The sequence below is a fragment of the Lontra canadensis genome, unplaced genomic scaffold (assembly GCF_010015895.1).
Source record: "Lontra canadensis isolate GAN:19392208 unplaced genomic scaffold, GSC_riverotter_1.0 scaffold72, whole genome shotgun sequence".
Lineage (NCBI taxonomy): Eukaryota > Metazoa > Chordata > Mammalia > Carnivora > Mustelidae > Lontra > Lontra canadensis.
Window position 1 is genome coordinate 7,635,113 of NW_022631066.1, and position 15,680 is coordinate 7,650,792.

At 34.1% G+C, this 15,680-nt stretch overlaps 1 protein-coding gene across 4 annotated transcripts in view; it reads left to right on the forward strand.

Annotated features, from left to right (window-relative positions):
* TRDMT1 (tRNA aspartic acid methyltransferase 1) overlaps nt 1–15,680 on the forward strand; it is a 61,880-nt gene that overhangs the window by 31,772 nt on the left and 14,428 nt on the right. For 3 of the 4 annotated variants that reach the window (XM_032880900.1, XM_032880901.1, XM_032880899.1), the window contains exons 2-5: nt 1,014–1,123; nt 12,409–12,485; nt 14,754–14,825; nt 15,447–15,512. In XM_032880900.1, the coding sequence (XP_032736791.1) occupies nt 1,014–1,123; nt 12,409–12,485; nt 14,754–14,825; nt 15,447–15,512 (325 nt within the window). Of the gene's footprint in view, nt 1–1,013; nt 1,124–11,840; nt 11,937–12,408; nt 12,486–14,753; nt 14,826–15,446; nt 15,513–15,680 lie in introns of those variants that run through there. The other variant, XM_032880902.1, reaches the window with a different exon arrangement.

Here is a 15,680-nt window from a genome sequence, read left to right on the forward strand (position 1 = left end):
CAAGGGGGGTGGTAATTGCAGAATGTAATACAGCTATGCATGTTTACATAGTTCATGTTTTGACTGCTGTAAAACTCTTCGACATCACTTTGAAAATTATTATTTTTTTTAAGAGAGAAAGAGTGGGGGAGCGGGAGAGAGAGAGAGGAGGAAAGAGAATCTTAAGCAGACTCCATGCCCAGTGCAGAGCTCAACATGAGGCTCGATCTCTTAACCAAGATCATGAACTGAGCAGAAATCAATAGTTGGAGGCTTAACCCATGGAGCCACCCAAGCATCCCGAAATTATTTTTTTTAACAGCGAGAGGAAAGGGCAGTGAAGGCATGCTCTTGAAATTGTTTCCATTACTCTTTTCACATTCTGTCCTGATCTGTTAGATTTTTAATTTTTAGTCTATGTATTTTTTATTTTGGACACCAATTAATTGCTCATTGTAGTTAAAACTTACCTAAATCTTAAACAGTTGAATTTTATGGTGTGTGAATCCCATAAAACTGTTGTTATCCCAATAAAACTGTTGTTTAAAAAACTTTCAATACTTACATAAAAGCATTTTTAGTGATATTGGGAAGCAGCTTTATATTAATGTTAAAAGGTGAGGTGCAAACAGTAGGTAATTTATTTACATAGAGTTCCAACTGATAACGGTTTTTAAAAATATACTTACCTTTTCTATTTTTGGTTTGTTTTAACTTAGGAAAACTTTCTATTTAACTCATTAAGTGTATATCTTAATGGAGTGAGGAAGGCAAATGTAAGAGGTAATGACTAAAATATTTAGATCTTATTTATAGCTTTAGAAATCTATTTGGAGAGATGAACCAGAAGTTGCAAATATTCCACTTCATACCTAACTCCCCGGCCTGGTTGTCCATTAGAAATCTGAGATCTAACTAGCCCATTGAGGAAGTGAGGACGTGTACTCCAAAATTCTGGATTTTGACTTTTCTGTAAAATGACCAAGTTGGTATTAAGGATGTTACATCTTAAGATATTCCATTTATCATTGCAGAAAGCTGTATACCTGCACAAGTGGTGGCGGCCATTGATGTAAACACTGTTGCTAACGAAGTATACAAGTACAATTTTCCTCACACACAGTTACTGGCCAAGACAATTGAAGTAAGTACTGTTGCTTATTGTTTTAATAAATATATGGCAAGGAAAATGTGATTGAAAAACACTGTAAGATACTGGTTTCTGGTGTCTTCATTGGAGGGTAAGTCATATATATAAATGTAAAAGTTTAGGAGAAGGGAATCAACATTTTATATTCTGTGAGAAGATGGCTTGCTTTTTTTTTTGCCCTTATTTATTTTTAATTTTCAGTTTGAGAGAGTGAGAATGAGAGAGGTTAGTATTTTGGTCTCTGAGAAAAAGGATTGAAATGTAAGAATATGCCTGACTTCTAAATGCATGGTTCCTTAATGATATTAAACTTTGTTGAATTCTTTACTTTCAAGCAATAGTCATGCAATATATATACATAACAGGAATAAAAACAAGAGAGGCAGACAGTCACTGGCTATTAGTTATTGAATGCTACTTATTTTAAAATCTTTTTTTTTTTTTAAAGATTATTTATTTATTTATTTGACAGACAGAGATCACAAGTAGGCAGAGAGGCAGGCAGAGGGAGAGGAGGAAGCAGGCTCCCGGCTGAGCAGAGAGCCGATGCAGGGCTCAATCCCAGGACCCTGGGTTCATGACCTGAGCCGAAGGCAGAGGTTTAACCCACTGAGCCACCCAGGTGCCCCTGAATGCTACTTATTTTAGCAAGCCCGTCAAAATTAATGGTTCAAAGTACATTGATCAACTCTGCAGAAGTATTTAACAATGATGTACATTATTTTAAAAATAATTTGAAGTTGTGTTTTTCTCCCATTTTCTTGTGAAAAATTTTATAACAGACTTCTCATGAAGCTATAATTTATATACAGTAAACTGCACTCATTTGTGTGTAGTTGAGTTTTGACTAATATATTCAAGGGTGTAACCACCACAATCAAGACTTAGAACATTCATCCCCTATAGTGTTTCTCAGTGTCCCAACCCCAGGCAATGACTGCTTTCTGTCATTACAGATTAAATTTTCCATTTCCAGTATATCACAAATAAAATCATGAGTGTAATTTTCCTGGGTATAACTTTTTTATTTAGCATGTTTTTTTAAAATTCACACATGTTGTTTGCACATCAGTAAGTAGTCTGTTTTTTTTTTTTTTTGTTATTATTGCTGAGTAATATTCTATACAGTGGAATATTATGTACTATAGTGTATATATCCATTCATACGATGTTTGACATTTAGGTTATTTCCAGTTTTTGGCTATATAAAAATGTTGCTGTGAACATTCATGTACAGGTTTTTGTATGGACCTTTGTTTTCATTTCTTGGAGATGAATACCTAGAATTGGAATTGCTGGGTCCTATAGTAGATTTCTTTAATTTTATGAGAAAATGCTATTTACCAGCGTGTTTGTACCATTTCACATTCCCATAATCAATGTTTAAGTGTTTCAGTTGTTTCACATCCTTACAAGCACTTGATATTGTTAATTTTTAACATGTTAGCCATTCTAGGGCACCTGGGTGGCTCAGTGGGTTAAGCCTCTGCCTTCAGCTCAGGTCATAATCTCAGGGTCCTGGGATCAAGCCCCGCATCAGGCTCTCTGCTCAGCGGGGAGCCTGCTTCCCCACGCCCCCGCCTGCCTCTCTGACTACTTGTGATCTCTCTCTGTCAAATAAATAAATAAAATATTAAAAAAAATGTTAGCCATTCTAGTGAGCCTATTGTGCTATTGGGATTCTTTTGTGTATGATAATTTTAATTTGCATTTCCCCGATGGCTAATAACGTTGTATATCTTTTCTTGTGCTTATTTGCTATTTCTGTGTTTTCTTCTGTAATGAAATCTCTGGCCCAATTTTTATTATTTGGTGTGTTTGTAATATCATCATTTCATTGTAAGAGTTAAGTGTTCTGGATTCAGGTTGTCTGTCAGAAATCTGTATAACAAAGATTTTCTCCAGTTTAGTAATTTGTCTTTTCATTTCCTTAACTTTTCATTTCCTCAAAATGTAGAGGTTATTTATCTTTCTTTGTTTTTTGATCACATTTCTGAGTGTTCTAAAATTTTTTTGTTTACCCCATCTTCCCCTCATTTCTTCCAGAAATTTTATAGTTTTAGCTTTTCCATTTAGGTTTATGACCCATTTAAAATTATTTTTTTGTGTGTATTTTGAAGTAAGTAATTTTTTTTCCAAGTGCATATAACATTATCCTGGCACCATTTATTTTCTTTCTTTCTTTCTTTCTTTCTTTCTTTCTTTCTTTCTTTTTTTTTTTCTTTTACCATTTTCTGAAATGACTATCCTTTCATCAATTTTCTTGACACCTTTATAAAAAAAATTAGGTCATAAATGTGTGTCTGTTTCTGGACCCTCTCTTCAGTAGTATGTATATGTTTTTCCTTATACCAGTAGCACATTATTTTAATTATTATAGCTTTATAATATGTATTGAATTCAGGTAGCATACGTTCTCAAATTGCTGTTGTTGTTTTTTTTTTCAAGATTATTTTGGCTGCCTTGTCATTTATATTTCAATGTAAACTTCAGAATAACCTTGACAATTTCTTAAAAAGTGTATCTATTTTTATTGGAATTGCACTGATTGGTTTTAGAAGAATTGGTGTCTTAATAAAATAGAGTCTTCCAGGCCATGAACATAGTATTTCTCTTCAATTATTTAGGTATTCTTTAATTTATAAGAGCACTATTTTGTAATATTTGTTATACAAATCTTGCACTATGTTAATTAATTTATCCCTAAATATTTGTGGGTTTTGATGCTATTGTAAATGGTATTTTTTAAATACCACTATTTTACAACTATTTCCTCTTGCTAACATATAGGAATACACTTATTTTTGTTTATCAACCTTGACCTTGTATCTTGTGGCTTTGTTATATTGACTTGTTCTGATAGCTTTGCTTTTTTGGGGTTTTTTTCTACATACACAATCATATTGTCTGAGAATAAGAGTTTTACTTTTCCCTTCCAATCAGTGTGACCTTTTTTCTTGTCTTATTGCATTGTCTAGGACCTTCTGTACAGTGTTGATTAAATAGGATTATATTGGATATCCTTGCCTTCTTTCGGAACCTAGAGGCAGAGCATTTGGTCATTTACCATTTGGGATGATGTTAGTTGTAGATTTTTTATAGATGTATTTTACCAAGTTGAAGAAGTATCCTTTTATTACATTTTCTGAGAATTTTTATAATGAATGGGTTTTGAATTTTGTCAGATGCTGTCTGTATCACATCTTTTGACATGATTATATCATTTGCCCCTTTGTTCTCTTAATATGGTGATTGTATTAATTTCTTTTTTTGAATGTTAAGTCAGTATCACATTTCTGGGATAAATCCTACTTGGTAATTATCTGTCACCTATTTTAGGTAATGCTGGTTTCAGTTTGCTAACATTTTGTTAAGTATTTTACATTTAGCTTCATAGGTGATTTGTTATTGCTACTCAATGTTTCAGTATGGTTTCAGTATTAGGGTTATTTTAGACTTGTATTTTTTGGAAGAGTTTGAAAAACAAGTATTAGTTCCTTTATGAATGTTTGATAGAATTTAGTTAATGAAGTCATCTGACCTGAAGTTTTCTTTATGAGAAGGTTTTAACTATGAATTTAATTATTGCTATAAGGCTAGTGAGGCTTCCTATTTATATTTTTATTTAGTTTTAGAAATTTGTGATCTTCGAAGAAATTATCCATTTTATCTGATTTGTCACGTGTACTCACTGGATTTTTTCATATTTCCTTATACCCTTTTTCTATATGTGAACTCTTTGGTGGCATACTATAGGTCATTCCTGATGTTAGTAATTTATAAAATGCCAGTGAAGCTGGAAGCTTACCAATTTTATTGGCCTTTTCAAGTAAATAACTTTGGATGCAATTGATACTATCTATTGTCCTTTTGTTTACTATTTCACTAATTTCTGCTCATCTTTATTATTTCTTTCTACTTACTTTGCATTTATTTTTTAAATACTTCTTACAGTGGGACTTTAGATTACTGACTTGCTTGTTTTCCTTTTTTATATAAATATTTAATGCTATAAATTTTCCTAAATTTTGGATACATTCCACAAATTTTCATATGTTTTATTGATTTTCTATAGTTCAAAATATTTTCCAATTTCCCTTCTGATTCCTTCTTTAGCCCATGTGTTATTTATAAGTATGGATTTAAATTTCCAAATAGTCATAATATTTTCAGGCATCTTTCTGTTATTTCTGTTATTGATTTCTTATTTCTGTTTTATTTTGGTCATACTTTGTATAATTTCAGTTATTTTAAATTGTTGAGACTTGTGTTATGGCCCAGAATTCAATTTATCTAGTGAATGTTCTATATGGTATTGAAAAGAATATATTCCTTTTTTTTTTTTTTTTTTTTTTTTTTTTTTTGTGGGATAGAATGCTCTGTAAATGTCAGGTCAAGTTGGTTGATAATGTTCAATTTTTCTGTATCCTTACTGATTTTTTCTATCAGTTGCTGAGAGAAGGGTGCTGTAATTTCCCACCACAGCTGTGAATGTGCCTTTTCCTTCAGAACTGTCAGTTTTTGCTTCATTTTATCTTGAAGCTCTTATTGTTTACACTTTATAATTTTTTTAATTGACCCCTTTATCATTATGAAATGTCCCCTTTTTTCCCAGATTTTATTTAAATTCTAATTAGTTAATATACATTGCAATATTGGTGTCAGGAGTAGAATTCAGTGGTTCATCACAACACCCATTGCTCATCATAACAAGTGCCCTCCTTAATACCCATCACCCATCTAGCCCATTTCCTGCTCACCTCCCTTCATCAATCCTTGGTTTGTTCTCTGTCATTAAGAGCCTTTTATGGTTTGTTGTCCTCTCTCTCTTTTTCCTCCCTCCCATATGTTCATCTGTTTTCTTAAATTCTACATATGAGGGAAATCATGTTATTTATCTTTCTTTGATTGACTTACTTCACTTAGTATAATACACTCTAGCTCCGTCCACATCGTTGCAAATTACATTCTTCTTGGCTGAGTAATATTCCATCGTGTGTGTGTTGGTGTGTTTGTGTGTGATCTTATGCATTCATCAGTTGATTGGCACTTGGGCTCTTTCCATAGTTTGGCTGTTGTTGATAATGCTTCTCGAAATGTCCCTTTTGAACCCCAAGAAGTATTTCTTGTTCTGAAGTCTGCTTTTCCTGATATTAGTATAGCTAGTCTGCTTTCTTATGATTAACATTTACGTGTTTATGTTTTTTCATCCTTTAAAGTTTATCCTATTTGTATCTTTGTATTTAAGTTAAATTTACAGTGGACGTGTATAGTTGGGTCTTGCTTTTTTATTCAGACTGACAGTGTCTACCTTTTAATTGGAGTGTTTGTACCATTTACATTTAATCTTGTTATTAATATTTTTATATTTAATTCTACTACCTTGCTATTTGTTTTCTATTTTGCCAATCTGTTTTTTGTTTATCCCTTTTTTTCTGCCTTTTGATATATTAATATTTTATTATTCTCTACTAATGGCTTATTAGGTATACCTTATTATTTATATCTATTTTATTTTCTTAGTGGCTACTCTAGGGTTTACAATATGCTTGTAAACAGTTTTCTTTGGGATTTCTGATTGAATGTGGCATAAAAAGATAATTCTATTCTAAAACTCTATCCCTTTTCCTAATAGAAATAAGAAAAGAAGGGAAAGGGGGATGGAAAGCCATCAATAATAAAAATAGGATTTAGAATAAGCCAAAATAAGAAAGAAAACTATGAAGAATAGTGTCTAACGCAGTGGAAATGGGACAACTGAATGAGGATGGCAAAATCACAGGCAAACCTCCACGTATCTTGTGCAGAATCCAGAAGGAGAGAATGGCAAGGGAGAAGACCAAATGCACCCGGCAGTTTGTTCCAAGTCAAGAGAAGAGAGATTTGAAAAACCCAAATCACTGGGCTGAACGTGCTATCAAACCTTGACAGACTACCTGCTTGCCCTGAATGTAAGATCATGGGTTAGGGACAGAGGCGTGCTCTTACGATAAAGGCTAGTGCAGGTCCTTCCCAGAAATAGAGTGGCCACAAAGTACCTATTTCACCTCATCTTCCAGCAAACTCCTCGATTCAGGTGGCCTCCATTAAAAAATGAATAATAATGAGAAAGGAACCAGTTTGAGGCTATACTAATATTGTACTTTTAAGATAATGTATGAAATGTAAACAAAAAGCAGAATATATAACAGAAAATTATGTTAAGAAGCAGAAGAAAATTTCACACATACATGCCTCCATGAACTAGGCATTAAATCAAACATGGTATCTTCAAAACAAGAGCTCGAATAAATACATACAACAGCTCACAAAGCAATGGTAAGACCGTAATTGGACTGGAAAAGTGTCAGTAGTCAGGGAAAAAAGAAAGTGGAGAAAAATAAAACCATTATAGAAATGAAAGTCATCTCAGAGCAGCAAAATGTAAAATGGACTGTTCTGCAAACAATCATGAACGACAGAGCTTGAGAAAAAGAAAGCAAAATAAAATCGAAAAGAAGTACAGAGCTAATGTTGCAAAATAAATGATAACTACTGGAGACAAAAATGATCTATGATAAAAATAATTAGTACCTCTGGGGAAGACAATAAAATAAATGGAATAAAAATGTTAACAGAAACAGAGGGAAGAAATTCCTAAAATAAAATCTACAATGATTCATGAACTGTAGTATTCGTGGGCCTATATTGAAAAAGTGACTCATTCACTTAATCTAAGCAAGAAATGAATCCAAGTTGAGAACCCAGGAATAAAGCTGCCATGTTAGGAAAGAAATTATGTTTAGAAACTGGCTAAAAATGTTGTGATTCTTTGCAGTGTAGATATAGTAATATGATTGACATAGGAGAAGAAAGTGAGACTCAAAAAATATATCTGTTTGAAAGATAAATGAAGCTATGGATTTTTAGGACATTATTTGATGTTACTGTTAGAAGCTTGTCTGAGCTGAGAAAGAGTAGCTAATTAAGGCACGCAAGACAAAAATGAGAGAGAAAGCCTTTATCACTTATTGTGGTGATATAAGCACATCTGTAAAGTAAGAGAAAACGCCTGGGCCCCCTGCTCCATTTCCCCAAGCCACAGTGCAGTGGGGGAGAGCGGGTATGTCAGTACAGATGTGGGGATCAGCTTACCATCTGGGGCAGTCCTGGCCTTGAGGGGAGTTGTAAAGGAGGAGGGCTAGGAAGGGAAAGTGCTGAGTATCAGCCAGAACGGGGAGAAGTGTCTTCCAGAGTTCCACCGCCTTCTCCTATAAGGAGGGCTTGGGAGAGCTGTGTGCGGCAGACCTCTGCCCAAGGCCTCAGATAAAGAGAACTAGACATGCAAATATATGAAGAATGTGCTGGCTAGGGCGCCTGAATCCTTGACTGCAGCGGCCCACAGAAACTCAATGTGCTGACCATGTTCCAACTCTGGAGTGTGAAGGGTAGCTCCCCTCAAGGCCTGCGGGGAGAAGCCTTTGTAACTGCCCACAGTCAGGCCCGAGAAATCACAGAGAGGGTTATAACCAGGAGCAGGACTCCTTGGGTATAAAATAACTAGTAAAATTGAACTTAAAATTGAACTTAAGTCTGTAATTCATCTAGGTAGAAAATGAGGAATTACTAGTCACTGCTATATAAACTACATGTGAGCAGAAACCTTGTCTGGTGGTTCATTGTTGTCACAGACTCAGCACAGTGCCTGGCTGAGATGCTCTGAAATGTTGGTGGATTACTTTCTGAACGTTGTTGAATGAACAACATATTGTGGCTAAGAACACTGACAAATACCAGGTAAAAGGTCACAAAGGATAACAGTTTCAAAATAGGTATTTGTTAGAATGGATTTCAAAGCAAGAGCATTTAAGAGTTATAGAAAGTTACTTTATAGTGATGATTAACACAGTCCTCAAGAAAGATCTGATTGTCATATTTATGCACAAGATAACATCAGAGTTCATAGAGCAGGAAATGGTAGGAAATATCTACTCAGTTTTTATTGGATATATACTGTGAGCTACAAAATAGAAAATCATTATCTTATGAATATAAACTCAGTAATTCTAAGTAAAATATGATCAAATAATCAGAAGTACATCAAAAGAATAATGTAGCATAATTAAAATAGATTTTGTTTTGGAAAGTATTAGTAATTTAGTACATAGGAATTCTATTACTATTATTCAACATGTTAATAATTGGAAAGAGCAAAACTTTGTATTAGAAAATATTTGACAAAATGCACTTTTCCAGTTGGTTTTAATCTCTCAATAAAATTAGGACAAATGTTGGGTGCCTGGGTGGCTCAGTGGGTTAAGCTGCTGCCTTCGGCTCAGGTCATGATCTCAGGGTCCTGGGATCGAGTCCCCCATTGGGCTCTCTGCTCAGCGGGGAGCCTGTTTCCCTCTCTCTGCCTGCCTCTCTGCCTACTTGTGATCTCTCTCTCTGTCAAATAAATAAATAAAATCTTTAAAAAAAATAAAAAATAAATTAAAAATAATTAGGACAAATGCATTCTGTTGCAGATGTTTATGTCATTTACTAGCTTTGTGTGTATGTGTGTTTATATTTCTGTTTAAACACAAACATGCACATGGATCTCCAAATCCAGTAGCATGCTACAAGGTAAACTTTAAAAGCATTCTTACTAAAATAATGAACAAAACAAGGCTGTCTACCTCCGGCACTGTTATTTAATGTTGTAGGTAATGTACTCATGTGGGAGAAATAGCATATACATATTAAGGAGGATTCTAAAGAATAATTATATAGGCCTGGAAAACAAAAAACATACTATCCTTAAAAAGAGTATGAGGAACAATTAGTGCATTTGAGAAGGGGGTTGTTTACAAAAATACGATAGCCAGGAGCTTCCTATATATACAAACAAAGACATGTTAGAAAATATAATAGGAGAAAGTTTCTATTTCTGGTACAGATAGAAAACTTACAAGCACTGACAAATATGTAACAAAAAAATCTGCATGACCCACGTGGGAATACAAGATATTTGAAAAATTGGAAGTATGACTGAATATTGTACAAATTTTCGTTCCCTTTAGATAAATTAAATTTATTAAAATTGTCAAATGTTGTTTTCTAACCTACCAAGTTTTTCCTAAAGTGTTTATGACAATTAAATATAAGCATAGCCAGGAGACTGTGTGCAAAAAGAAGTAATAAAGCTAGTAGCAAGACCAGTAAAACTGCTCATCAACCTGTGATAAACAGTGCTACCACACTGAGTTGACCTTATGTCCTCTGAAGGCAAAGGGGTTTTTATGACTTGTATGGCCAGGTTATAGAAAAAGAATAGATTTCCATTAGGTTTCAAATATCAGCTTATTAAAGATAATTTGTATATCTCCATAACTGCTTTCTTGAGTTTCAACACATTTAATGCCTTTGAATGCCAGGTTAAATAAAGTTGTGAATAGTTTGAGTAATTATTTCTTGTATACCTGCCCTATCATTTGAATTAGAAAAAAAATCACTATTTTGAAGAATCCTTTAAAATTGTAATTTTTTCATGCCAACCTGTATTGGAGGCAGTGACTCTGTTTACTCCCTCCGGATTCTAGACAAAGGATGTTCCTGATGTAAAAGATTGCTGTTTTATTTTTCCTTTAGTTTTAGAAATGTAGCTTTAATCCATCCCTATTCAGTTAGGACATCAGTAAGTTGCTGATCGCAATAGCCCTGTGCTGACAGGCTCTCTGACTTGAGTAGGATGTGCGGTCTGATTGAACTGCTCTGCCCCATGTTTTCTGACAGACTAGTCAGTGTATGATTTGCAAGTTGTTTTCCCGAGGACCTAGGGATTCAGAGGTGCTGCAGGAACTTTTCAATATTTAATTTTGTTTTTGTTACATATAGATCTAAAACTATTTCAAAGCCTGTGATTTAAAAATGATAGACACATACATTCAAACTTTTAATACAGTAGAGACAACCAATGTGTTCCCCAGGTTAATTCATTCTTTACAGAACTCAGAATAGAGCTTGTCCTGCCTTATTCATGTCCTTGAGCTTCTTAGAAGTGTGTCATAATTAAGAAAGTTGTGATTCTATTCTGGTTGCTTGTTTCTGGCTAAGCTTACATACTAAGAGTGCTGAATGAGAATTGGAAAACCCATGACTTGTTTCTGTGTGCAGCAGACCCCCTTATCCATGTGGGAATACATTCCAGGACCCCCAGTGGATGCCTAAACCCTCACATAGTACCAAATTCTGTATATATATCATGTTTTCCCTATATGTACATACCTATGATAAAGGTAATTTATAAATTAGGCACAGTAAGAGATTAACAGTAATAACAAAATAGAACAGCTATAACAATATACTTCATAACAGTTCTGTGATTACAGTCTCTCTCTCAAAATACCATACTGTACTCACCCTTCTTGTGATAGTGTAAGATGACAAGATGCCTACATGATGATATGAAGTGGGGTGAATAACGTAGGCATTGTGACATTGGGCTTAGACTACTGATGACCTGACCATAAGTCAGAAGGAGGATCATCTGTTTCTGGACCCTGATTGACTGGGTTTGACTGAAATTGGAAGGTGAAACCACGGATAAGGGAGGGACCACTATACTGTATTTATCTTCCGATATATAAAATAGAAGCAAAATAGCACATTTTTCAACTGCTTAGCCCAGTAGGGATTATACTGATTAATCTTATCTGTTACATTTTGAAGTTTTTTGACTATACACAACTGTAGAACAGTATAATCATGGTGGATATCTGAAAATGGAACCCTTTTTCATTTGGTGATATTTTAACAGAGACCTACATGGAAGGGATGGTGACTGGTCAGTATATCACATTTCCTAAATAAATATTATCACTAGAGAAGTGTTAAAAATCTTCTTAGGCCTTATGCTAAAAATTTATTAGTTATAAAATGAAGTTCTCAATGTTTGACTCCAGAAAACACAGTGGTGTTAGACTTGAGGTGTCACAGAGGTGCAAAAATACTTAGGATTCAGGAAATTAACATTCCAGCTCTGCTTTGGCCAGTTCTGAGTCTTGAAGGAAGTCACTTAGTTTTTTATAGCTTCGATTTACTTCTCCAACTTCCTTCATAAGATTGCTTTGGAAAGTTAGTTTAACTGAAGTTAATTTGAAAAGTGTTAAGTGTTATATAAACTTTTGAGTATTAAAAATAAAACTATTAAGGGTTATAATTTCTGATATATTCAGTTATAATTAGTTAACATTTTTCCTTCTTCCCTCTTCTATGCATCTTTTTAAATGTTTTTCCCCCAAATGTTTGTTCCTTAGGGCATTACACTAGAAGAGTTTGACAAATTATCTTTCAATATGATTTTAATGAGCCCTCCCTGTCAACCATTCACCAGGTATGTATAATAAATATGTCTCTGTTGAGGAAGTGTACTTACAAGGGATTCATTAAATCAAATTATACCATAGTTTCAAGCATGGACACGTTGACGACTATTAGTTGCATTTCATAATTTTGACAATTTTCATAAATAATTCCTTTTATCTACTCATTTTTATAATTCAGCATTAATCATGAAGGAAATAACAATTACTACCAAATAAGCAAAGCAGTCTGGTCAATAGAAGATAGGCAGAGACCTTATGGACCTCTTTAATACCTATCCAAGATACAGTATTTATTTCTGACCTAAGTTAGCTTAAATTAATCAAACTAATGAGTATTCAGGAATATCTTTTTAACTGATTAATAAAGTAAATTTTCATAATATTCAGTTCCTAAATTACTTAACTGTAAAATTTAAAAGGTAATCAAGAACACATTTGTGAATTTTATATTTCTCAGAATTCATATGTACACTGAGTAATTCTGACTTTTTATAGCTATTTTGTAGTTCATTTTTTTTTTATCTAGTATTTATTTCTGTGTTTCAGGGAATTATATCTTAGATGAAATCTTGACTAATCCATCTTCATTTAGATATTTTTAATTATTTTAAATAATAGTAACAATCCTCTGTCTTACATAGAGTATGCCATTTAATTTAACGAGCCTATGGGTTAGGTGTTAATGTTATCATCATTTTAGAGGTGAGAATCTGAGGCACAGAAAGATTAAGTAACTTTTTTAAGGCCATACAATTAGAAGATATCAGAGCCAGGATTTATCAGTTATTTTATATGTTCCTATGTAAATGTATAAGATGATTTTAAGTGGGATATCACATGTAATGAATATTCTCATGCTTAATTTCCATCTAAGTTTTGCTTTATATGAACAACTCTAGGAAATTAATTCCCCAAGGATTATTGTGCACTTATAAGCCAGGCATTGCTTTTGATATTGTAGTTCCTGTCCTCAAGGAGCTTACAGTTTAAGGGAATGACTGAGAAATAATTATCATAATGTGATATATAATATATAATAAATGAACACTAGAAGTGCCATGAGAGCACAGAGGAGAAAATGTCTTGCTACATACCAAGAGACAGGAGTTCTTCGAGAGGCAGTATCTGTGCCTGAAAGTAGATTGGGAATTCATCAGAGAATATAGAGAGCATTCCATGTAAAGATGCCTCCAAACATATGTGAGCATATGGCCTGTTTAACTATAGTAAGTAGGATGTACAGAGCAGAATGCAGCCCCAGCACTGTGTAGCCTCATCACTGCTGCACTGGGCCTCCTGTGTCTTCCCTACCACCAGCAGCCCAACTCCAGCTGCTGATGGCAGCTGTAACTGGTTCTGTAATACCGCCGTCATTGCAATACTGAGAGGAAAGGGACGTGGTGAGATGAACCCAAGATTTCTGAGGTATCTATTCAAGTCCACTCTAAGTGTCCCTCTGAGCCTCAGATCTGCAGATGATTCTGGCCCTGCTGGAAAGTATGAGGGAACTGACAAGTGATATCAAGTAACTCATCTAAGGCAATGAAGCTAGGAAGTACCCAAGTCTTAAACCCTGTCCTCTGTTTCTACTACCCAGGCCCAATCCAAGTCTTCATTTCTACTTGATTCTTGATCACACTGAATCTTACTTGTAAGATCTAATTACTAGTCTAGACACCGGCTGTTTACATGTCCCGTTCTGACCTAGTTAGTCTAACCAAGTTGTAACTCCTGCTTGTAGAGTCAAGCATTCAGGTTATGTCCTTACCTTTTGCATTGGACGAAATTGTCTTGGTTTTACCTACTATGGTCTGCTTAGGTGGTGATTAGTTTTCAATGCCATTACTCTATGTTGCCACCCTCCCCAACCAGCTCATTCATCTGAACTTTTGTTTTCTCCTGTGGGACAGAGCAAAAGGTGTCATCAACCAATTGTATGTGTGTGGTATGTGTGGGTCTTTTCTAAACAAAGTGATTTTAAGAGGGTGATTGATTTTATTCTCTATTGATTATTTTGTTCTTCTTTGCCTCATATAAGTCATTTGGCATATTGTTTTATAATAAGCATATTTATTAGATAGGCAAGGCTTTTTTCATTTTAATTAAGTGAATAAATGCATTTTGTTCTTTATAGCAACAAAGATGATGATATTTTTTTGTGGAGACCAACTAATTTCAGTTCTCTCAGTTTTGATGTTTTAAAAGTGATTAGGTATCTTTCTGTAAGGGAGATTCTTGATGAATTTTATTTTATTTGTACCTTCTTTATCCTTTAGAATTGGCCTGCAAGGTGATGTGACTGACCCAAGGACAAATAGCCTCTTATATATCCTAGATACTCTCCCAAGGTAAAAATTTTGTACAGGCTTACCTTAAATTTAAAACTTTGGATCTGGAAGAATGTGACATTTGTCATTTTATAGAGATTAGCAGCTTATAATACAGCCTTCAGATACTGCACACATCATTTATCTTCTTCTGCCATGACTGATAGAGTAACTGCAAGTGTTTGCCAATTCCGTGGCTGCCACTGGAGTGAGTGACATGGAATTACAGTCTAATAACTAAACTCTGTTGCCTCTCCTTACAGTATTGATGCAAGTGATGCGAATGTTGGTGAATGCTGTTGCCCAAGGCCTGGAAACTTGTGCTAACCCTAGAAGCTGCCGTTCTATATAAACAGCAGCCCTTTGAGTTGTGCAGTTCAGAGCCTCTGTATGAACCCGTGTTTTCTGATAAATTTCAGTGAAAATTAACATTTCAAATGTTAACTTCAGTAGCTCTGCCATTTTTATGGGGAAAATGAATAAAATATAAGTTGTCTCTCTCCTCTATAAAATCCTTTATAAAAAAGAGAGTGCAGAAAATTACTTACCTCATATCTCCCCCAAGTAAGGATTTTCTTTACTTCTTAGTAATGACATGATTAGAATTGTATTTGTTTTTTTTTTTTTGTTTGTTTGTTTCAGATTACAAAAATTACCAAAATATATTCTTTTAGAAAATGTTAAAGGCTTTGAAGTATCCTCTACAAGGTAAAAATGTATTTATTATTTGCATTGTGTTCATCTTAGACTTGGCATATTGTAAGAGCCATTGTGAAATAAAGATCTTAAAAATAAACCATATATTCTGACATTTTACATATATTATATATTTTAGTCATTAATACTGATTTGACTAATAAATATAAAGTTTCAAAA